Consider the following 23,026-nt stretch of genomic DNA (forward strand, 5'->3'; position numbering starts at 1 on the left):
TATTGGGATGATTGAAAATAGTATCATATAAAAAAAGTAGAGTTGTCAGAAATGTAACAAGGTTGAAAGTGTAATTTTACTGCTGTCAGAAAAGGACCTATGTGCATTTCCGATGACAGCAGTCAAGTCTATCAATAGCATGACATGTGGAAAAAGGAAGTCCAGTGGTAAGCCAGTCTTGCCTCACAAATTTGCATACCTAAAAAGGCTAGCCTGGTTATGAAATCTGCAGTTGATTTACTTGAAATACTGCTGAAATGACAGTGGTAGCAAGAGGAGAAGTATATATTCCAGAGCTCGGAGTCCGTCACACACAGGCTCATACCTTTCCTGCCAACTTCTTCCTCCAGAAATACAAGTAAGTACTTCCAGCTACTACCACTGAACAATAGCAATTACATTTGAGGGTAACAATGGTGTGTTTTATAGCCTGTGTGTGAGACTTTTTCCCTGATTGTATTTATTTTTGATCTGCTAAAAAAATGTAAATGCCTCCTTCACTTAACTTATTATCTATCTAAATAATTTAATTGTGTGGATGACATGGACTATGCTGCATAATTTTTGATCACTCCCTCCTGATGGGCCTGCCTTACCAGGCCAGAGGGGAAGAAGACACGTTCAGTCCTCATGTGGATAAGTGAGCTGGGGTGAGTGAGTAGAGGGACACCCCTTTTCTGAGGAATAGAGAAAGAGTAAAGGAGGGAACACTGGGAGGAAAGGCAGGAGGAGGCTACAACCAGGTTGTAAAGTAAATAAATATTATTTTTAAATTTAAAAAAAAGATACTCTATTAGTTGATTGCAAAGGTCTTAAAGACATGAGTTCTAATTAGGAGATACACATTGTGGAAGGGTTAAAAATAATAATAATAAATTTATTTGCCAAAATCTTATAATACCAGTTATGTCCTTTCCTTTAAGAGTGATGCTCCATTTACTGATGTCATTCTAAACATTGTGCTGACTTTATTCTGCTCTAGGGCTTTTAGGTCACACTAAGTCAACATGCATTTGTTTGCTGAAGCAACCATGAAATTTACACTTGAGCTGTACCTGCAGCTCAGAGGATCAAAGGACAACATCTTCTATTCTCCCCTTAGCATCATGACAGCATTAGGAATGCTCCAGCTTGGAGCCAAAGGAAACACCGAAAAACAAATTGAGAAGGTAGGTACAAGCTTCATTTTGTTGACTAGTTTGAACTTGTCTCTCCATCGCTCTGTTGGGGTGCAGATAAATGATGGTAAAGCCGGATGCCTAAGATAAAAAGCAAGATGCTGAGTAGACATTTCCATGACTGTGAGTGCAGAACTGAGGGAGGAACACTCCCTTCCCAGGGACACACCCTTCCCAAATGCAGGCCAGTTGTTTCCGGGATATCCTTTGGGTTCTAGGCTAGAATAACTGCCTTCAGGTGTCCAACAACCAGACAGGACCTTAAGCTGATGGAAGTAATAATTGGCCCAGCACTGAGGGACGTGAATCGAGGTGTTCCCTGAGCACTGGATGATGAGCATCTACTTACTTGATGGGTGATAAATCAGTTCTCTGGTGTTTCTCACAAACACTTTTACAAAAGTTTGGAGTCTTTTTTTTTTTCTAATTTTTTAATTTTTATTTGTTTTTCAGGGTTTTGTTTTGGTTTTGTTTTCTTGGATTTAGGCAGAACTTTAAGTGAGCTCTTTATTATTTGTTTGTTTGTTTGTTTGTTTGTTTGGTCACATTTAATGTCTCCTCCAGGTTCTTCAATTCAATGAAGTTGCAAAGAAGACAACAAAAAAATCTACAGAATGTCATGTAAGTGCGGGGTACCCCATGCCTACAGGGACTCTAGATCTTTCACAGGATGATAATTTAAAGTGAACATTTTACATTAAAGAAAAAAGCAGCACTCTCCAGGGAAATTTCCAAGCGAAAGAGACGAGGGTGTAGAGTAGTGTCACACATCTTCCTCACAGTCATTATGCTTGTGTTTTTGCTCTAAACATGAAAGCCCAACCCTGGGTCTAGAGAAGGGGGCCCTAGCATCAGCTCTAGCTCTGCCCCTCGCAGATCAGGAACACGAGCAAAGCACAAATGGCCTGAACCACTGGGACTGCAGTCTAGCAAAGGGGAGTAAAAAGGAATATGATTCAATAAACATTTACAAAAGTGTCTGCCTTGCTATATGTAAGAAATCATAATGAATGTTTGATATTGTTGTTGTAACATACCAGTAATTGTGCTTATCACAATAATTTACTAAAATATTTTAATCTTAATTCAACAATTGGATTAATAAGCACATATTCAAATACATCTTGGAAAATGACAACTATATGTGTTTAGAACATTAACCATGTTAACCTCTTGGCAAGAACTTAGATGTGTCCTGATTCAGAGATACTTAGATTCAAAAGAGTGACTCTTTAGCATTTCTTTAAAAATATCATGAAATTCTCTGAACCTTTTTGTTTTCATCTAGATTGTATTCAGACTTCAAGTACTGACATGTAGTCCAGTCCTTAAATAAATCATAGGCAAGTACTAACTTACATGCAGAGAATAACCATGAGAGAAGAAACATGAATCATGGTCAACTTGTCTTGAACAATACCGCTAAAGGCTGAATATTTCAGTACTGCATGTAATAACATACTTTAAGTATGCAAAAATAGCATAACCATATTTTCATGATTTTTAGAAATGAAATATGGTTTATAGCTTTGAGGAACTTAAGCCAAAACAGCCTAAAAGTACTGCATGTGTAGTTCAAAAGACAGAAAAATCGAACATGTTCAAGAAAGAAGAAAGGCAGTTCTGGAAGAAGTTGAATGTAAATTAGGGATATTCGTGGCAAAATACAACTGATATCAGAGAATATTCAAAAAGTTGCCTTTGAGATTACAAAGTTTGGGGTATTTATTTTGTGAGTTTAGTATTTACATTAGCAAAGTAATTCAATGAACACCACTTTTGACATTGAAGGATGAAGAGGCAGAAAATGTACATGACCAATTTCAAAAGCTTATGACTCACTTAAACAAACGCAATGATGCTTATGACCTGAACCTTGTCAACAGTATCTATGGAGCAAAGGAATTCCCATTTCTCCAGGTAAGTGGCACCTGGGTCTGTATATGTGTGAGTGGACATAGTAAAAGTGAGGCCAGGCAGATTCAGATAGGCAACATTTGCCCGTTTGTCCATTGTCACAATTCTAACCCACTGGATTGCCCAAGAGCCTAGTAATGTATGTGGAAGCATAGGCTCAGGAACTATCCCATGAGAGAATGTAGGCCAGCAGAGCTTGATGTGAGATGTTAGTAATGAATCGGCACTAACTCTGACTCCATCTCAGAGATTATGACAAGCGATGTATGGCAAGTGGGATGTTTCTGGAATGGGCAGGCTTGGGGAAATCCTGGAGAGTATCAGGAAGGTATCAGGGACTACACCATTTCCTGCATTGAAGCCATAATCAAAGGAGAAATGCAATGGTTGAACTTAGTGGCTCTCTCAGAGCAACTTACTATGAAATTTACAAGTCATGGCCCCTTTCCACTTGCCATCTGCCAATAGTATTGGACTTCGGAGACATCATTACACCAGCCTTCACTGTGATCTCACACTGCCTCCCTATTACCTGAGTAACAGTCCGTATGTCCATAGACTAAAGGTGTGGTCAGCATTGGCCATCAGATTATCATATCATCACAGCTAATGAAATTTGAGTCATGTCTAACTTGTTCTTAATTCTTTTTGGTTCCTTCACATCTCAAAGGAATTTTTGGAAGACATTAAGAAATTTTACCATGCCAATGTGGAATCGCTTGATTTTTTACATGCTGCAGAAGAAAGCCAAAAGAAGATTAATTCCTGGGTGGAAAGCCAAACAAATGGTATTGTATAGGAAGGTCATTGGAGGGAGCCCCAGAGATTATGGAATGGTCTTCATGAATATGAAGTGAGCCAAGAAGAATCAGGGAGAAGTTGGCAGAAAGCCAATTACTGTCACTACAACAGGAGAATTATTTGCATATAGCTTAGTTAGCAGTATCTTTGAGAATCTGAAGTCTCCACCCAGACAGGTTTTGATATCATATCCATTTCTTTAAGTCACAGCCAATTCTAAAATTGTAAGAGTAAATGTTAGGAAACGTTTCTTTCTCATTTGCCAGAGAGAAAAACAAACTCTTCTTGTCATCCTAACTGGATCTCAGATCATGTCTCTAGCCTGACCTCCTGAAGAATTAATTTATCACACTGTCTTTGCCACCTCAGGCAGACATCTCAACAAAGCTTCTACTCTGTAGACACCTACTCCATATCTCACCTCCAAACATAGGCCATGCCTACAGCAACCCAACATGAAAGTTCACAGGAGGACACACCGGAAATAGTGACTGACATTACCAGGTGTGAATGTCAGAATATGGAATCCATGTCTTCCAGCTGGGCACGGTGGTGCACACCTTTAATCCCAGCACTCAGGGAGGCAGAGGCAGGCAGATCATTGTGAGTTTGAGGCCAACCTGGTCTACAAAGCAAGTCCAGCATAGCCAAGGCTACACAGAAAAAGCCTGTCTCAAAAATAAATAAATAAATAAATAAATAAATAAATAAATAAATAAATAAAAACAAAAAATATTTTATGCCTTTTGTGTACAAGCCTTGGGTAGAATAACACCTTTTGGTAGTGAGCCTCAAATTTGGAGGAAGAAAAAAAAAAAGTAAGTTCCAGAAAGAAGAAAAAAAAAAAGAATTAAGTTGACAAAGTAGATCAAAAGAGCTTATCAGTGTTCACTGTGCGTCAGCCATAATCAGCAAGACAGAAAGCCTAAAGGCCTTTCCTATGACCAGAACTGATGTGTCCTTCCAAGGTAGCTCAAGAGACACATCCAGGAAGGCGATGTCTTATGAACTAGTCAACGAGTCCTTCATGTTATGGACTTGGGTTAACAAGTGCTAAGTGATCAATGGTGAATTTTTGAAAAACATCCTTCAAAAAAAAAAAAAAAAAGCTCCTTGTACTTTGGTTACAGACTTTGTTCTTTCCCTTGCAGGAAAAATCAAAGATTTATTTCCAAGAGGGACCCTGAGCAGTAGCACGATTCTGGTTCTGGTGAATGCAGTGTACTTCAAAGGACAATGGGATCACAAATTTGATGAAAAGCATACTAGAGAAGAAAAGTTTTGGCTGAATAAGGTACATTTGGCAGTTTATTTACATAAAGTCATATGGCAATGTAAGGATGATTCAATTTAAACATAAGCAATGCTGTGGAAAGTACAAAATGAAATATGTAATTTTTTTTAATTCTAATAACTTAATTTAAGTTACAAGAGGCAGAGGCAGGCAGATCTCTGTGAGTCTGGTGTGGGCTACAAAGTAAGTCCAGGATAGCCAAGGCTACACAAAGAAACCCTGTCTCAAATAATGACTAAAGAAAGTTTGGTTCAGACTTCACAAATGTTAGGGTTATGTCTTCAAAGGATGCTGATGTGTTGAATATCTCAACAATGTTAACTGTGCTGTCCTGTGTCTCCCTTGACATGAGTTTGACATGTTGATTTGTTGTAGAATACCAATAAATCTGTCCAGATGATGACACAGAAAAACGACTTCAACTTTAACTCACTGGAGGATGTGCAGGCCAAGATCGTGGAAATACCATACAAAGGCAAAGGACTAAGCATGTTTGTCCTCCTGCCAAATGAAATTGATGGTCTAAAGAAGGTAAAGCTGTGTCTCCTTCTCTTCCTTCTGCTACCTGATTTCTTACTAAGGTGTCAAATTTAAATAATATACTAATACAAATAATTAAACATGACAGTGATAAAAACTTAAAAAGAAGATACGGTGTTTCACCCTGAATTACAAGCATTTTACGCATAGTCTGAAAGACACTGCAGAATTCCCTAATTAGGAATTGAGAGGAGTCGTGAACATTAACTATCAACATTATGCCACTAATAAGGAACAGGTCAAACTTGGTTGAAAGAAATGTGAAGCAGTACAGAAAATGGTTATAAGTATTTTGAATAAAAGGTAAAGCTTAGAGCATTACGTAACTATAGACTGTAATAATGTGTACAGAAAAAATGTCTATTAAAAATAGCATAGGTAACCAGGTAGTGCACACCTGTAATCCCAGCACTTGGGGAGGCAAAGGCAGGCTGATCTTTGTGAGTTCAAGGCCAGCCTGGTCTAAAAAGCTAATCCATAACAGCCAAGGATACACAAAGAATCCTTATTTCTAAAAAAAAAAAAAAGAGAGAAGAAAACATAGTTGGCTGGTGGCATAAACAATAATGGATAGAGTTTATTCTGTACAAATAAACTGTTTTTGCATATTGCCAATAATATCTAACTTCAAATTATCTAAATCAATAATATTTGAACTGAATCGTCAGTATTTATTGATGAACATTGTTCATTTGAGTTACACTCTTTGATTAATCATGGAATTTCCTTTTCTTCTACTTGTATAGCTTGAAGAGAAACTCACTGCTGACAAGTTAATAGAGTGGACAAGCCCACAGAACATGGACATGATAGAGTTGTATTTATCTTTACCTCGGTTCAAAGTGGAAGAAAAGTATGACCTCCCAACTCCATTGGAAAACATGGGGATGCCGGATGCCTTCAACCCACAGAAGGCCGACTTCTCCGGCCTCAGCAGCACTCACGGTCTCGTGGTGTCTAGTGTTGTACACAAGTCCTTTGTGGAAGTAAATGAAGAGGGGACAGAAGCTACAGCTGCCACAGGGGTGGAAGTCTCTTTAACATCAGCAGGGATAACTGAAGATTTCACTTGTAATCACCCGTTCCTATACTTCATCAAGGATAACAAGACCAACAGCATCCTCTTCTTTGGCAGAATGTCTTGCCCTTAATTGCAGTGACTCTGCCAAGCTCCTGGAGAAGCTGACAGAGTTGATGCAGTTAGCAGAGGCTTGGAAACAACAGATTGTCTTGCTTCATTTTCCTTTCCCGTCTCAGTCACTACTAAAAATGCATGAGGTGAAGCAGTATACATATAGATATAGATCTTATTTCATATATCATATTTCATATGTCATATACACTGCTTTCTATACACCTATATAAATCTGGTTTCTCCATATAAACATTCTCTAGAAAAAAATGTTCAATGAAAAGATGAGATCTTAATATAGTTTCTTCTAATCTAACATGTATCTGTTTGTGATCTGTTTTAAATAAGCTAAAATAAATCATACCTTTTCTTTAAACGGATTAGCATAAACATCTACATTTCTTTAACTTTAGGAGATATCTCAGATACTTTACATGCTTCTATATTTTGTGACTTTACAAAATACGTTTTCAATAAAATAATGGTTTTTTGGATTTATGTATTACTTTATCATGTTTTCAACTGCACGGGGTCAATCATATAAGAAATGTGAAGGGAAATACTCAAAACAAATCAAGCTATGCTAAGTCTGGTGCTGTGTACAGATACATTTGTATGCATGCTTATTTTATTATTTTTAATAGCAAGAAAATTTTACGGATGTGGTTTATTTATTATAGCACCAGGGATTCAACTCAAGGCCTCTTTCATTCCAGATGTGTCCTCTACCACTAGGCCAAGCCTCTAGCCCATAAAATACTACAAATGTGAAGAAATAATTTTATCTAAGATAAACCAATTACAAAAATATTAATATAGTTTCCTATATCACCAGCCCTGGCAAACGAGCCCTAGAGATCTGTAGTGTCCAATGTAATAATCCTTAGCCAGATGTAGTCACATATAGATGAAATGAAGTCACATTAAACAAAATTAGTACATTTTCTTATCTCACTAGTTGACGTGACAAAGGCGTGTTACCATGCAATGTTGAACACTTCTATCGTTCTAACTCCATCCCCACAGAATACTTTACAGCTCACCTGAGAACCTAAATAATTACATGACAAAATTTAACATGGGTACCTTACAAGGGTTCTTAATAAATAAAGATAGAAGGTTAACAGTTAAAATAGATCTCATCTAACTTCAACTCCAAACTCAGGTTGACTAGAAATCACTAGAAAGAAACACTGAACCCAAAAATCTATAAGAAAATAAAAACAATGGTTTTAACTTTTAACAGTATCAGACAAGTTAAGAGTCAATTTAGAGAGTGTTACATGGTTTGTGTTTTTACAAAAAACAAAAACAAAAAACAAAAAAAACCATACTAACCAGTACACATGTGTATAAACAGAACCTGTCTCTGGAGGAATATTTAAGAAGCTACATCACCACAGTGGAGCAGACAGAAATGGGGGGTCTCAGATGTCTACCTGACTTTCAGAGTGATATGGCAATGAGAACTTCCTCAACGTGCTTTGACCAAAAGACAGCTCAGCATCTCTTTTGATCAACATTGAATGCAAGTTGACTGAGCAAGAAGAATCTGCTGGCCTTCTCTAATCCTTCCTCTCCTCTTTTATCCACCCATCCTGTACTCTAAATTTTAAAGAGGAGCACCCCTTTCCTCAGCTCACAGTCATTGACTGCGGAAAGGGATTGGGCTTGTCTAAATCTATACAGACATAAAGAGTCTGATGCCCAGATGGTACCAGGTCATATTTTCAAAACAGTAGAAATCAACTTCCTGCGCATTGCTCTGAAAATCCCATGCATATTAGAATCATGCAGAGTTAGGACAAATTTGCTTGGGTGAGGATCAGATCTTACATACATGCTTCATCTAAGGAAGAGTCACAGCTACCAGGCACAACTTGATAAGCATCAAAATGTTTTGTTTTATTTTCCTTTCTGTTTTAATTTGGGGGATTTAAGCCTTTGTAGTTACTTCAAGCAAGCATATTTTAATATTAAAAAACTTATTTTAGGAATCTTCAGAGGAGCAAATGTGGCTCAAAATTAGAATGCATTTATAAAACTGATTCTATTTGATCATAAATCACACAATGCCCTCATGGGATTTCAACTCAGTATTTCTCCTGAATTTCAGCTGAGTATTTCCGGCTTCACCCAGGAAACACTCAACTGCTCCTGTGATGGCACATAAAAAGCATCTTACTATCCTGTTCCCTCCTTTCTACTGCTTCCAGTGTTTATCCTGTTTTCCCTTCAAAATTGGAATTGAGCATCTTCCCTAGGGTCCTCCTTGTCATTTAGCTTCTTTACTTCTGTAGATTTTAGTATGTTTATCTTATATAATATGGCTAATATCAACTTATAAGTGAGTATGTACGACATGCATGTCTTTCTGCTTCTGGGTTACCTTGCTCAGGATGATCTTTTCTAGTCCCATCCATTTGCCTGCAAATTTTCATGATTTCCTTGTTTTTAATTGCTGAGTAGAATTCCACTGTGTAAATGTACCACAATTTCTGTATCCATTCTTCAGTTGAGGGACATCTAGGCTGTTTCCAGATTCTGGCTATTATAAATAAAGCTTCTATGAACATAGTTGAGCAAATGTCCTTGTTATATGATTAGATTAAGCATCTTTCAGATAATGCTCAGGAGTAGTATAACTGGGTCTTGAGGTGGCACTATTCCTGGTTTTCTGAGAAAGTACCAGATTGATCTCCAAAGTGGTTGTTCAAGTTTACATTCCCACCAGCAATGGAGGAGGATTCACCTTTCACCACATCCTCTCCAGCATGTGTTGTCACTTGAATTTTTGATCTTAGCCATTCTGATGGCTGTGAGATGGAATCCCAGAGTCATTTTGATTTGCATTTCCCCATGACTAAGGATGTTGAGCATGTCTTCAAGTGTTTCTCCAGCATTCAATATTCCTCTATTGACAATTCTCAGTTTAGCTCTGTACCCCATTTTTAATTAGATTATTTAGTTTGTTGGTGTTTAACTTCATGAATTCTTTATATATTCTGGATATTAATTAGTTCTCTGTCGGATATAGGGTTGTTGAAGATTTTTTTCCCAGTCTATAGGCTGTTCTGTTCTGTTGAATGTGTCCTTTGCTTTACAGCTTTTCAGTTTCAGGAGGTCCCATTTATTGATTTTTGATCTTAGACCCTGAGCTCTTGGCGTTCTGTCCAGGAAATTGTCTCCAGTGCCAATGAGTTTAAGGTTCTTTCCCACTTTTTCTTCTAACAGATTTAGTGTGTCTGGTTTTATGTTGAGGTCTTTGATCCACTTGGACTTTTATTTTTGTACAGGGTGATAAATATGGATCTATTTTTATTTTTCTACACGTACACATCCAGTTAGACCAGCATCATTTGTTGAATATACTGTATTTTTCTATTGTACATTGGCTTCTTTGTCAAAATCAGGTGGCCGTAGGTGTGTGGTTTGATTTCTGGGTCTTTGATTTGATTCCCTTAATCAGCCAGCCAATTTCTATACCAGCACCATGCCATTTTTATCACTGGTGCTCCTTAGCAATTGAGATCAGGGATGGAGTTGCCTCCAGAAGTTCTTTTATTGTACAGATGATTTTATTTATTCTGGGTTTTTTGTTTTTCCACGTGAAGTTGAGAATTGTTCTTTCAAAGTCTGTAAAGAACTGTGTTGGTATTTTGATGGGAACTGGGTTGAATCTGTAGATTGCTTTTGGTAGGATAGCCATTTATACTGTTAACCCTACCGATCCATGAGCTTGGGATATATTTCCATCTTTGGCAACTTCAATTTCTTTCTTCAGAGACTTGAAGTTTTTTGTTTTGTTTTGTTTTGTTTTTCCATGCAAGTCTAAAAGACTCTAACCTGTGGGGAATTGAAGCAGATGCAGAGACTCACAGTCAAACCTTGGACAGAGTGCAGGGAGCCTTATGGAACAAGGGGGATATAAAAAGACCCAAAAGGGACAGGAGCCCCACATGGAGACTAACAAAGCCAAAACAAGCAAAGCCCAGGGGAAACTGCAGAGACTGACAAAGCAAACAAAGACCATCCATAGTGAGGACCTAGACCATTTGTAGACCATAGGCAGCTCCCTAGTAAGAGAAGATACAGTCTCTGACATGAACTCAGTTGCCAGCTCCTTGAACATGTCTCCCTGGTGGGACAACCTAGACAGCCCAGAGAGGAAGAGGCTCCAGACAGTCCTGATGAGACCAGATAGGCTAGGGTCAGACAGTAGGGGAGAAGGACTTCCCCTAGTAGTGAACTGTGGGAGAGGAATAGGAGAGGAAGAGGGTGTGAGGGTGGGACCAGTGGGAGATGAGGGAAGGGTTACAACTGGGATACAAAATGAAAATTTGTAAATAATAATAATAATAATAATAATAATAATAATACATTTTTAAAAGCATCTTGCCTGATTTAGTTTTTTGTTTTTTTCTTTTTCTTCTTAGGCCTTCTATAAAATATTTAAGGTATATTTAATGTTTTTTAAATCTTATTTTTATTAATTACACTTTATTCACTGTGTATCCCAACTGTAGACCCCTGCCTCATCCCCTCCCAAACCAGCCCTCTCTTCCTCTTCTCAACCCATGCCCCTCCCCCAATCCATTAATAGGGGTGGTTCTCTCCCTTCCCCCTTCTATCTGATCCTGGTCTATCAGGTCTCATCAGGAATGTCTGCACTGTCTTCCTCCGTGTCCTGGTAAGGCTGCTCCCCACTCAGGAGGAGGTAATCAAAAAGCAGGCCACTGAGTTCATGTCAGAGAAAGTCCCTGTTCCTGTTACTAGGGTAGCCTCTTGGACACTATGCTGCCATGGGCAACATCTGTAGAGGGGTTCTAGGATATCTCCGTGAATAGCCCTTGGTTGGAGTATCAGTCTCAGAAAAAATCCCTGGGTCCAGATTTTTATTTTCTCTCCTTGTGGAGCTCCTGTCTCTCCAGATCTTTCTATCTCAGCCTTCTTTCATAAGATTCTCTGTACTCTGCCCAAAGTTTGGCTATGAGTCTCAGCATCTGCTTTGATACCCTGCAGGGTAGAGTCTTTCAGAGTGTTTCTCCAGCATTCAATATTCCTCTATTGACAATTCTCTGTTTAGCTCTGTATCCCATTTTTTAATTAGTTTATTTAGTTTGTTGGTGTTTAACTTCTTGAGTTCTTTATGTATTCTAGATATTAGCCCTCTGTTAGATATAGGATTGGTGATGATCTTTTCCCAATCTGTAGGCTGTCATTTTGTTCTGACAACAGTGTCCTTTTCTTTACAGAAGCTTTTCATTTTCATGAGGTCCCATTTATTGATTGTTGCTCTTAGACCTGTGTTGTTGGTGTTCTGTTCAGAAAGTTGTCTCCTGTGCCAATGAGTTCAAGGCTCTTCCCCACTTTTTCTTCTAACAGATTTAGTGTGTCTGGGTTTATGTTGAGGTCTTTGATCCACTTGGACTTTAGTTTTGTGCAGATGATAAAAAAAGGACCTATTTGCATTTTTCTACATGTAGACATCCAGGTAGACCAGCACCATTTGTAGAAGATGCTATCTCTTTTCCATTGCATGGTTTTGCCATCTTTGTCAAAAGTCAGGTGCCCGTAAGTGTGTGGGTTTGTTTCTGGGTCTTCTATTCAATTCCATTATTCAACCAGCCATTTTCTACAACAGGGCCATGCAGTTTTTACTACTCTTACTTTACAGTACAGCTTGAGATCGGGATGGAGAAACCCCCAGATCTTTTATTGTGGAGCATTATTTCAGCGATTCTGGGTTTCTTGTTATTCCATATGAAGTTGAGAATTTTTTCTTTAAAAGTCTGTAAAGAATTGTGGTGGTAATTTGATGAGAATTGCATTGAATCTGTAGATTGCTTTTGGTAAGATGGCTATTTTTACTATGTTAATCCTGCCAAGCCATGAGAATGGGAGGTCTTTCCGTCTTCTGATATCTTCTATTTCTTTCTTCAGAGACTGGAAGTTTTTTTTCACGTAAGTTTTTTCCTTGCTTGGTTCAGTTCACACCAAGGTACTTTATGTCCTTTGTGGCTATTTTGAAGGGTGTCGTTTCCCAATTTTTTTTTTCTCAGCCCATTTGTCTTCTTTATAAAGGGCTACTAATTTTTTTTTTTTTAGTTAATTTTGTATCCGGCCACTTTGCTGAATGTTTTTATCAGCTGTAGAAGTTTGCTGGTAGAATTTTTAGGGTCACTCATATATACTATCATATCATCTGCAAATAGTGACACTTTCTTCTTCTTCCTTTCCAAACTGAATCTGATTGATCTTTTTTAGTTGTCTTATTGCTCTGGCTAGGACTTCAAGAACTATGTTGAAGAAATATGGAGAGAGTGGGCAGCCTTGCCTTGTCCCTGATTTCAGTTGGATTGATTTAAGTTTCACTCCATTTAGTTTGATGTTGGTATAGGCATGTTGTATATTGCTCTTACTATGTTTAGGTAACTCCCTTGTATCCTGATCTCTCCAAACTTTTAACATGAATGGGTATTGGATTTTGTCAAATGAGTTTTCAGCATCTGAAAAGGTTATCATGTGTTGTTGTTTTTTTTTCTTTCACTTTGTTTATATGGTGGATTACATTGACGGATTTCCATATATTGAACAACCACTGCATACCTGGAATGAAGCCTACTTGATCATAGTGGATGATATTTTTTGATGTGTACTTGGATTTAGTTTGGGAGTGCTGTGTTGAGTATTTTTGCATTAGTGTTCATAGGATAGATCAGTCTGAAATTCTCTTTCTTTGCTGGGTCTTTGAGAGGCTTGGTACCAAAGTGACTGTGGCTTCATAGAATGAGTTTGGTAATGATCCTTCTGTTTCTATTTTGTGGAATAGTTTCAAGAGTATTGGTGTTAGCTCTTCTTTGAAGGTATGGTAGAATTCTAAGCTGAAACCTGAGCGCTTTTTTTTTTTAATAGGAGACTTTTGATGACAGCTTCTATTTCCTTAGGGGATATAGGACTATTTAATTTATTTACTTGTCTTGACTCAGCTTTGGTAAGTGGAATTGATCAAGAAAATTGTCCATTTCATTTAAATTTTCAAATTTTGTTGTGTATAAGCTTTGGAAGTAAGACCTAATGATTGTTTGGATTTCCTCAGTATCTGTTGTTATGTCCCCTTTTTCATTTCTGATTTTGTTGATTTGGGTACTGTCTCTGCCTTTGCCTTTTAGTTAGTTTGACTCAAGGTTTGTATATCTTGTTGATTTTCTTGAAGAACCAACTCTTGGTTTCTTTGATTCTTTGAATTGTTTTATTTGTTTCTAATTTATTGATTTCAGCCCTGAGTTTGACTATTTCTAGCCATCTACTCCTCTTGGTTGTGTGTGCTTATTTTCCTTCTAGGGCTTACAGGTGAGCCTTTAAGTTGCTTGAAGGAGATATTTCAAACTCCTTCTTGAAGGCACTTAGTGCTATGAACTCTCCCCTTAGCACTGCTTTCATGGTGTCCCATAAGTTTGGGTATGTTCTGCCTTCATTTTCATTGAATTCTAAGAAGTCTTTAATTTCTTTTTTATTTCTTCCCTGACCCAGCTGTCATTGAGTAGGGAGTTGTTCAGTGTTCATGTGTGTGTAGGCTTTATGCTATTTCTGTTGCTGTTGAGGTCCAGCTTTAGTCCATGGTGGTCAGATAGGGTACAAGCAATTATTTAAATTTTTTTTTTCTGTTGAGGCTTGCTTTGTGATCAACTATGTGGTCTGTTTTGGAGAGGGTTCCTTGAGGTGATGAGAAAACAAATTCTTTTGTATTTGGGTGAAAAGTTCTGTAGATATCAGTTTAGAACCATTTGATTCATGACCACTGTTAGAGACATTGTTTCTTTGTTTAATTTCTGTTTTGTTGACCTGTCCTCTGTTGAGAGTGAGGTGTTGAAGTCTGCCACTAACTGTGTGGAGATCTATGTGTGGTTTCAGTTTTTTTGTTTTTTGTTTTTTTCAATGCAGTTTATTCAGGAACCTTGAACAATCATCTGACCCTGGGGAAAGCCAGCCCACAGCTTAAATAGCCTCTGGGTAGCCAACCCCAGCGTGCCACGTGGGCAATGCAGATAGGTCCACATACATGGAAGCAAGCCAGATCCTCAGCCTTAGCCAAATGTGGAGTTGTTTGTGACAGAGAGTGCTCACCATCGGGAAGGTGGAAGGCGGAAACCAGCTCCATCTTTAAGGCGCGGCATTCCGCAGCTCTCTACAGTTTCCCCTTTTTGTTTTAGACGCATCAGGCAAGAGTAGAGGTGGTTTCAGTTTTATTAATGTGCCTTTTACAAATGTTGGTGCTCTTGTATTTGGGGCATAGACGTTTAGAATTGTAATGTTTTCTTGCTAGAATTTTCCTTTGATAAGTATGAAGTTTCTTTCCCTATCTCTTTTGATTATTTGGTTGAAAGTCTATTTTATTTGATATTGGAATGGCTACTCCTGCTTCCTTTCCTGTGGAGTTTTCTCTCAACTGAAATTCCCACTGTCTGGTGTTGTGGTGCCCACAGTTCAGTCTGGAATGAACAAGCAGGTGTGTGGCTCTGGAGACAGGGACCCGGGAACTCTTCCAGGGTTTTAGCTGGGTGACCTGAACCCAATTGCTTTCCACACCGTGGGGTTTCCTCTCACCTAGAAACACAGTCGCTGGTGTTTTAGAGTCCAGAGTTCTGTCTGTTGGTCGATGTGCAGTCTCTGCTGTCCTGCTCATCAGACACAATGTCCTCCCAGCCCCACCACCTTGGATCCCTGATTTAGTTTTAAAACAGAGAACATGTTTAACTCATCTCTAGAGAACTACGGACCTCAAGATCAGAGCAAAAAGTATCACTTCCTGAAATACAAATTCTCCAAAGTTATGTGAAATTGATGTGATGGTGTGGACATTGTTTCATAAAATGACTTTTTTTAAAGAGATGGTTGATTACAAGCAAGTTGTTGTCTAACTTATAATTCATGAACAAGCTTTGGGGTTTTTAAGATTTTATCTAGAAGGGGTTGAATATACAGTGATTCTAGGAGGAATACTGTTTTTCTATAAAGAAGCTTTTGAAAAAAATTAAAAAAAGAAGAAGCTTTTGGTATCATGTGAGAAATGTTAAAATTCAGATGAACCAATATCTCTTCAAATAGCTGCCCGTTGTGGGGCTGGAAACGATTGTTCACAGAACAAAGTGGTGGCTTATACATATGTCATTATCTTCTCAGCTTTACTCAGTTTCCCTTTACTCACTCTCCTGTTACCAAGAAAGTCTTCAAAACTATGATTTGTTGCTGAACAAACCTGTCCAGCCAGAGGATGTTCCAAGGTGACTAAGCAGAGCTTACAATTTAGCTTTTCTCTCTAAATCAATAAATGCATCTGCTTGTGGTTAGCACACCAGACAGGTGCCTATGAGTAATGTAAAAACCGTATCCCAGAGAGCTCTTATGCTCCATCCCCTGCACATGCTCTCTCCCTCCTTACCCTCTAAGTGAGCCAACTACAAACCTCTTCAAGATCAGCAGCATTACTGACGTTCATCTTCTTACCAGTCTCTCTCTAGTATCCAGCTGGCCGTACTTGAAGGCAAGAATGTCGTAAATCCATGCTGCATTCTCTGCTGCAAGTGTTTAAAACATGTATATTGAATGGAATTAACCTACAGCCATAGGATCCAGAGCAAGCAGAAAAAATTCTTTTGCGCCTATAAAATTGAGACTGGATCTCCCCTGGAGAAGTTGCCTGGATTCTATGTAGACAGCATACTCTCACGTAATGAGACTAATCTAACCTAGTGGGAGCTGAGATGTTCGAGTATCAAGTGCCTGTTAGTGAAACTACTTCCAGACCCACTGTGGAATCACTTAATTTGCCTGTGATTAGATTTCCCTAAGCCTTTGTGGTATGAGAACCACAAGTCAGTCTTCTGTCCTGTAGGGTGAAGGCAGAGATCCTGTCTCAAAGGAGATGCTAATAAACAGGGTCCATTGGCCCAGCTCTAGCACTGGCTAGCTGTATGTCCTGTCAAAAAACAAACAAACAAACAAACAAACAAAATCAGAGCTGAGACAACAAAACTGAGCACATTTACCTCCCAGGCAAGAGAAAGAACTAGTGGGAAATCACTGACTACTTGGTTCTTGCTGTTACTTGCATATGTATTTGTGCCCACTCCCAGAAAAAGTCATTTGCTAAAGGTGTGGTCCTCAATCCACTGACAGGTTCATAATTTGGAGGCAGTTTCAGGAGGTGGTAGTGACTGGGAAGTGCTGCCAGAATGGAGTGACTGGGCAAGCAGCGTTGAGGGTGTACCCTGTGCCCAGTCCTGTGCTCATGCTCTGTTTTCTGGCCATCATTAGGTAGACGGCTTCCTTCTGCCAGGACATTCCCACCTTGTCACAGGTTAAAAGCAATGGATCGGGAACCATGGCCTGAAACCCCCAGCCACAACAAGCCTTTCCTTCTTGTCCGTTGTGTCCATCAGATATTTTATCACAGGGATGGAGCACTGACTAACACACGGGAAGAAACATCCAGGGGTCCTGAGGGCTAGAAAGGGCAGGTGTGTGACTCGCTACTTAAAGCTAAGTAACCTGAACGTGGAGTGGCACTTCCGGGATTTTAAGGTTTTCCTGCGATGCTGTGGGTCCCTGTAGGCTTCTGGGTGTCACTGGGATAAGGGAATTCCAACAGAAGTGGGTCCCCCTGTTGTTTTGGTCATGTGGCTTCCTTGTCCCTCCGCGCCTTTGATTCGTGAAACAGGCACATTACATGGTGCTTTCCCTCGAGAAGCGCCCTGTTCCGGGAAGGGGAGTCTGCGTTTTGAGCCTCCGCGTTTGTGGGATTACCGGAAGCGGCAAGCGCCACTGAGGCTAAGGCTAAGTGTTTGCACATGTTTACTGCATGCGGATAAACGCGCAGCTGCAGCCCCATCCAGTCTCTGCCTTATTTTTGTAGGTCTAAACCTGTACTTTAAAAGCCTGGCTTAATTTTTTTTTCCAGACTTACTGAGTTGTGATTAACAAATAAAACTTGAGCGTATTTAGGTAAAAGAGTTCTGATCACTGTCGCTGCTGCATCTGGGCGCTTCCCATACGCCGATAGACGGCGAATGCATGCAGAGAATATTTAGCTTTAATTCCTTTCAATTCACTTGGCCCCTCAGAGGACAATTCACTGGCTGGCTCCCCAGGAAGTTACACTCATCTCAAAGTTCTCTCGCGTTGAAGTTCAGGAAGTCAGATTTTTCAAATAATGTAAGAAGTCTCCAGTTAGATATCCCTTACGGGTGGGTCCCTCCTAAATACCTTTAGAGGTCAGGTCACCAGCTTCTGCCCAGGAAGTGAACTGAATCTCTCCCGAAACTTTGTCACACAACAGGAAAGTAAAAAAAAATTGAAAAACACAAAAAGACTTCTTAAATATTTGCAAACAATGAAGAACAATCCAAATGTTAAATATATGGGTAAATCTAAAGGATCCTGATCGATTTTTAAAGGGTAGCTCTCTGAAGCAAAAGAACAGTTAAGTACTTACCATGGAATTGATAAAAAATAATAATAATAATAATTCAGAACTCAAATCCCCACACAGAGGAGGGCTCCAAAATCAACCCTCTTTTCCTCTGACAGCCATAATGTTGGTAAGAAAGCACTGGAGCTCCCTCTGGCGGCAGTCAACAAAATTCAACGCGAGCAAGCCCTGAGCACAACAGAAACCTTCACCATTGTTCCAAACTTTAACCTTAATAGAAGTCAGAACCACCTGTCCCTGTTAGAGCTTCTCAGACATTCTTGTGACTTTTTCTGTCCTCCCCATAAGGCCTCCGTGTATGGCAATCTTCCCACACCTTCATGATACATGTGAGGCGCCCTGCTATAACGTCGCACCAGCTTCATGTGGCTAGGATTTTTCCAGCTTCCAAGAGAGATCTTTGCACCCTTCAAATATTCATTATGAATGTGATGAAAACTGTGAGTCATGAATTTAACATGGAAAGATACATACCGTAAGAACACTCATAAACAAAGGCCTGATTGGCTGTTGGGAGAGGACACCCCTATCGTGGTGAGAGATGAGGTGAAACAAGAATAACAGAGATCAGTAAAAGCACCAGACGTGCCAAAGATAACCCCATATTTCACATGTCACACAGTCAAGGCAGCTGTCTGTTCGAGGAAGCTCCAGAGGCTGAGACAATTTCTGAAGGCAAAAGCAAAAGTATAGAGTGTCTAGAAACAAACGTGGGTCATAGTAAAGTTAAAACATCCCCAGGCAAGCATCCCCAGGTTGCATAGTCAACAACACAGCTTTTAGAAGAAAGGAGACTTTTCTGTGGAACTATCTGCAGTCTGAGCGAGGGCTACTACAGTGCTACTTTCCTGAGCTCTCACGCATGCCTGCTTTCCTCTCACGTGTATTCTTTTATAAAATCTTGCTCAACCATGTTTGTAACAGCGTTATTTGTAATAGCCAGAAGCTGGAAACAGCCCAGATGCCCCTCAACTGAAGAATGGATGCAGAAATTGTGGTACATCTACACAATGGAATATTATTCAGCAATGAAAAATAAGGAAATCATGAAATTTGCAGCTAAATGGTGGGACCTGGAAAGGATCATCCTGAGTGAGCTGTCCCAGAAGCAGAAAGACACACACGGTATCTACTCACTCATATAGACATATAATATAGGAGAAACCTACTAAAATCTGTACATCTAAAGAAACTAATCAAGAGGAGGATCCTGACTAAAATGATCAATCCCCATCCCGAAAGGCAAAGAGGATGGACATCAGAAGAAGAAGAAAACAGGAAACAAGTTAGGAACCTGCCACAGAGGGCCTCTAAAAGGCTCTGCCCTGCAGACTATCAAAGCAGACGCTGAGACTTATGGCCAATTGTTGGGCAGAGTGCATGTAATTTAATGAAAGAAGTGGGAAATAGTAAGATCTGGAGAGGACAGAAGCTTCACAAGGAGAGCAACAGAACAAGAAAATTTGAACACAGGGAACTTCCCAGAGACTCATACTCCAACCAAGGACTATTCATGGAGATAACCTAGAACCCCTGCTCAGATGTAGCCCATGGCAGTTCAGTGTCCAAGTGGGTTCCATAGTAATGGGAAAAGGGACTGTCTCTGACATAATCTGATTGGCCTGCTCTTTGATCACCTCCCCCTGAGGGGGGAGCAGCCTTACCAGGTCACAGAAGATGACAATGCAGCCACTCCTGATGAGATCTGATAGACTAAGATCAGAAGAAAGGAGAGGAGGACCTCCCCTATCAGTGGACTTGGGGAGGGGCATGCATGAAGAAGGGGGAGGGAAGGCACAATTAGGAGGGGAGGAGGGAGAGGTTTATGGGGGGATACAAAGTGAATAAAGTGTAATTAATAAAAGTTAAAAAAATCTCTCTCATGTTGCTTCAAGCAACCTCAATAAACTCAATGGTTCATCAAAAATAAAAAAAAAATCCTTAGATAAGACCTAGAAAAATAGACATTGTAAAACAAAAAAATTAATAAGCTAGAATTCACAAAATTTAAATTACTTTTCATTAAACACTATAATGGATATATATTCTTATATTCGTCTGTTGATGGACAGCCAGATTGATTCCAGATTGATTCTTTACTATAGGGAATTAGGCAGCAAAAAGCATAGGCACACAAATAGTTCTACGGCAGAGCATGGTGTTCTTTTCAAAGCTAGTAAGGGAATCTCTGATGTCTAAACTGTTATCTAAGGAGCCTGCATAACTGAAAACTGTATCCCACTCTGATACTTTTCTTTTAATCTTAAAAACAATTAATTCAAGGTGTTAACTACCTTTGCAAAATCCCTCCTCAGCAATGCTTAGATAATCATTGTCTGAATGACTGAAAGAAGTGGGAACCACCACAGGGGCCTTGAAGTTTAGAGTCAGCCCTAAAATTTGGCCTGCCACAGGGATCTAGCAATTATGGTTTTTTTACATGTCACTAAATGGAGCATAATAATTAAGGGATGGTAGGTGGGAGTAATACACAACCTGTTAGACTGTATTTTCAACTCTAAGATAATCTAGATAAAATGTTTATATTCTAGAATCAAAACCTCTATTTGATTGTTTCCTTTCTGGAAGCCAAACTAACTGTTGAATTACTAAACTCAATTACTGGAGGCAATGGCAGCAAAGGATATGGTAAAGCTTTCAAGCAGGAACATGAAAGAGAAAAGTAGAAATTAATGTTTATTGAGCATTTATTAATTGCTAGACATTTTCTTATTCCCTTTTGAATTAGTTGCTTTTCTCATTGCTGAGATAAAAACAAAAGAAAGACCTATTAAAAACAACTTAGGAAAAGGGTTTGTTTTGCTTTACAGTTTGAGGGTGGAGTCCATTGTGACAGGGAAGGCCTAGCAGCTGGAATGTCACACACAGTCAGGGCATAGACTACAGACAGGAAGTAGGATCTGCCCCTCAAGCTTCAAGACCCACCACCAGCAACTTACTTCCTCCAGTGAGGTCTCACTTCCTAAAGGTGCCACAACCTTACAAAGCAGCAACACTAGTTGGGGATTAAGTATTAAACCCCGTGACCTTATGGAAGACATTTTATATTTAAATCACAACACTAAGTATTTAATCTCCAAAACAATTCTATATGCTATAAATTTTAAGCCTTTTATGGATGTCTAAATCATGACATCCTAGGCGATACGGTACATGGTAAGTGGCGGAATTCTACATCAGACTTGGTCGATGAGCTTCTGGAATCTTCCTGTGGAAGCATGTCTTCATCCTGCCTCGCAGTCATAATCCTCCTAATTCCACAGCACCCCATTCCTTCAGCCACTCTGCCCATTCTCAGAAGGACACAACTTGCAAGGAATGTATTATGGCCAGTCATTTACATTTGACCCAAATACTTCTCTAGATGAGACTTGTCACCACCCAAACCAAGACACCTTGTCCTAAATCAGCTTGCACAAGGAATACCTGATTCTCAGGCACCGTGAGTCTTATGTCACTCTATGAAGCCCAGAGAGCATTTTGATGAGTTTGTGTTTCTTTACAAACATATTGTTGTCCATAAGTTGGATCAATAACACTGGAGCCTTTCTAAACAAAGCTATTTTTGTGACTTTAGCAAAAGATGTCAGAAAAAAATGACAATATTTACCATGAAAAGGTGCTAAAAAATGAAGAATAAGACATAGTCATTAGGCTCAAGAGCATAACAGTTTGTCAAGGGATAAATATACAGTTTACTAGCTGGTGTTTTAGGAGATTAAAGTGTGTAAGCAAACAAATATGAGCCAATGAAGAAGGAATAAATCTAGCCATACATGGGGCATCAGAGAAGAACTTTTTGGAAATCTCCCCAAAGTAACATCTATGTAGTATGTAGTATGTTTGCCTCAACTGGTGTTTCCAAATTCACCCTATAGTCTCACTGCAGCCTTTCTTCTGAGCAGTGTCCAACTCAACCAAAACTATTGTAAAGATGCGAAGTATTAAAATACTACTTAGTTAACAAGTGCTTCAGGTTCAATTCTACAATGACTTCCTGCTTTCATTCCCTCTTCAGTTGTAGACGGTTTATCCGCACTGGAAAAAAAAAGTGTGAGCTTAGATTTTCATTCTCTAAATTGTTGGCTCTGCCATCAGAGCTACTAATTTCTCCAAGTGAATCTGCTTTCAGCGAACTGCTCAAAGCAGCTGGATCGTAGGCTACTTGCCGGAACACTCACATGCTGTCAAGATTTATCTAGGGGAGACAGTGTGATCCCTGTGGTTATTTCTATACCCAGTATTCTTAAATGATGAGAAAAAGCATATCTAGTTTTAGTCAACGTTACTGTGTTCTACCTAGAAGTACTCAAGGAAAGAAAGCTTCTCTTCCATAATCTTCACATGGAGTCCCAGTCCTCATTCTCATCTTTGAAGTAGATTTCTGCGCAGAACGGCCACCTTGATCAACTAGGCCATTTGAGAACCTTGCTAAGATTAGCAACACCTGGTACCCACACAGTGTGCAACAAGAAGCCCTCTGCTTTTGTCGAATAGTGTGCTGCCCAACTATATTACTTGGGTTTTCCCAAAATCACTTTTGCACAACTTATAGAGATGCTCATATCCATTGAAGACACTTCAAAGCCCAAGGACAGAGAGATCAACTGTAAGTTTGTGTAGAGTGAAGAGACCTGTGTGTAGCTGTTGCA

At 39.4% G+C, this 23,026-nt stretch overlaps 1 protein-coding gene across 1 annotated transcript; it reads left to right on the plus strand.

The window, feature by feature from the left end:
- The first annotated feature begins 252 nt into the window (after positions 1-252).
- Positions 253-7,356, plus strand: LOC110549518 (serpin B4-like). The gene is made up of 8 exons (XM_021638742.2): positions 253-358; positions 983-1,169; positions 1,743-1,799; positions 2,970-3,098; positions 3,766-3,883; positions 5,048-5,190; positions 5,566-5,721; positions 6,477-7,356. Exons 2-8 carry the CDS (start codon positions 1,008-1,010, stop codon positions 6,879-6,881), a joined length of 1,170 nt encoding a protein of 389 aa, XP_021494417.1. The 5' UTR covers positions 253-358; positions 983-1,007; the 3' UTR covers positions 6,882-7,356.
- The last annotated feature ends 15,670 nt before the right edge of the window (positions 7,357-23,026 follow it).

This window comes from Meriones unguiculatus, chromosome 18, assembly GCF_030254825.1.
Source record: "Meriones unguiculatus strain TT.TT164.6M chromosome 18, Bangor_MerUng_6.1, whole genome shotgun sequence".
In the NCBI taxonomy this organism is placed as follows: Eukaryota; Metazoa; Chordata; class Mammalia; order Rodentia; family Muridae; genus Meriones; species Meriones unguiculatus.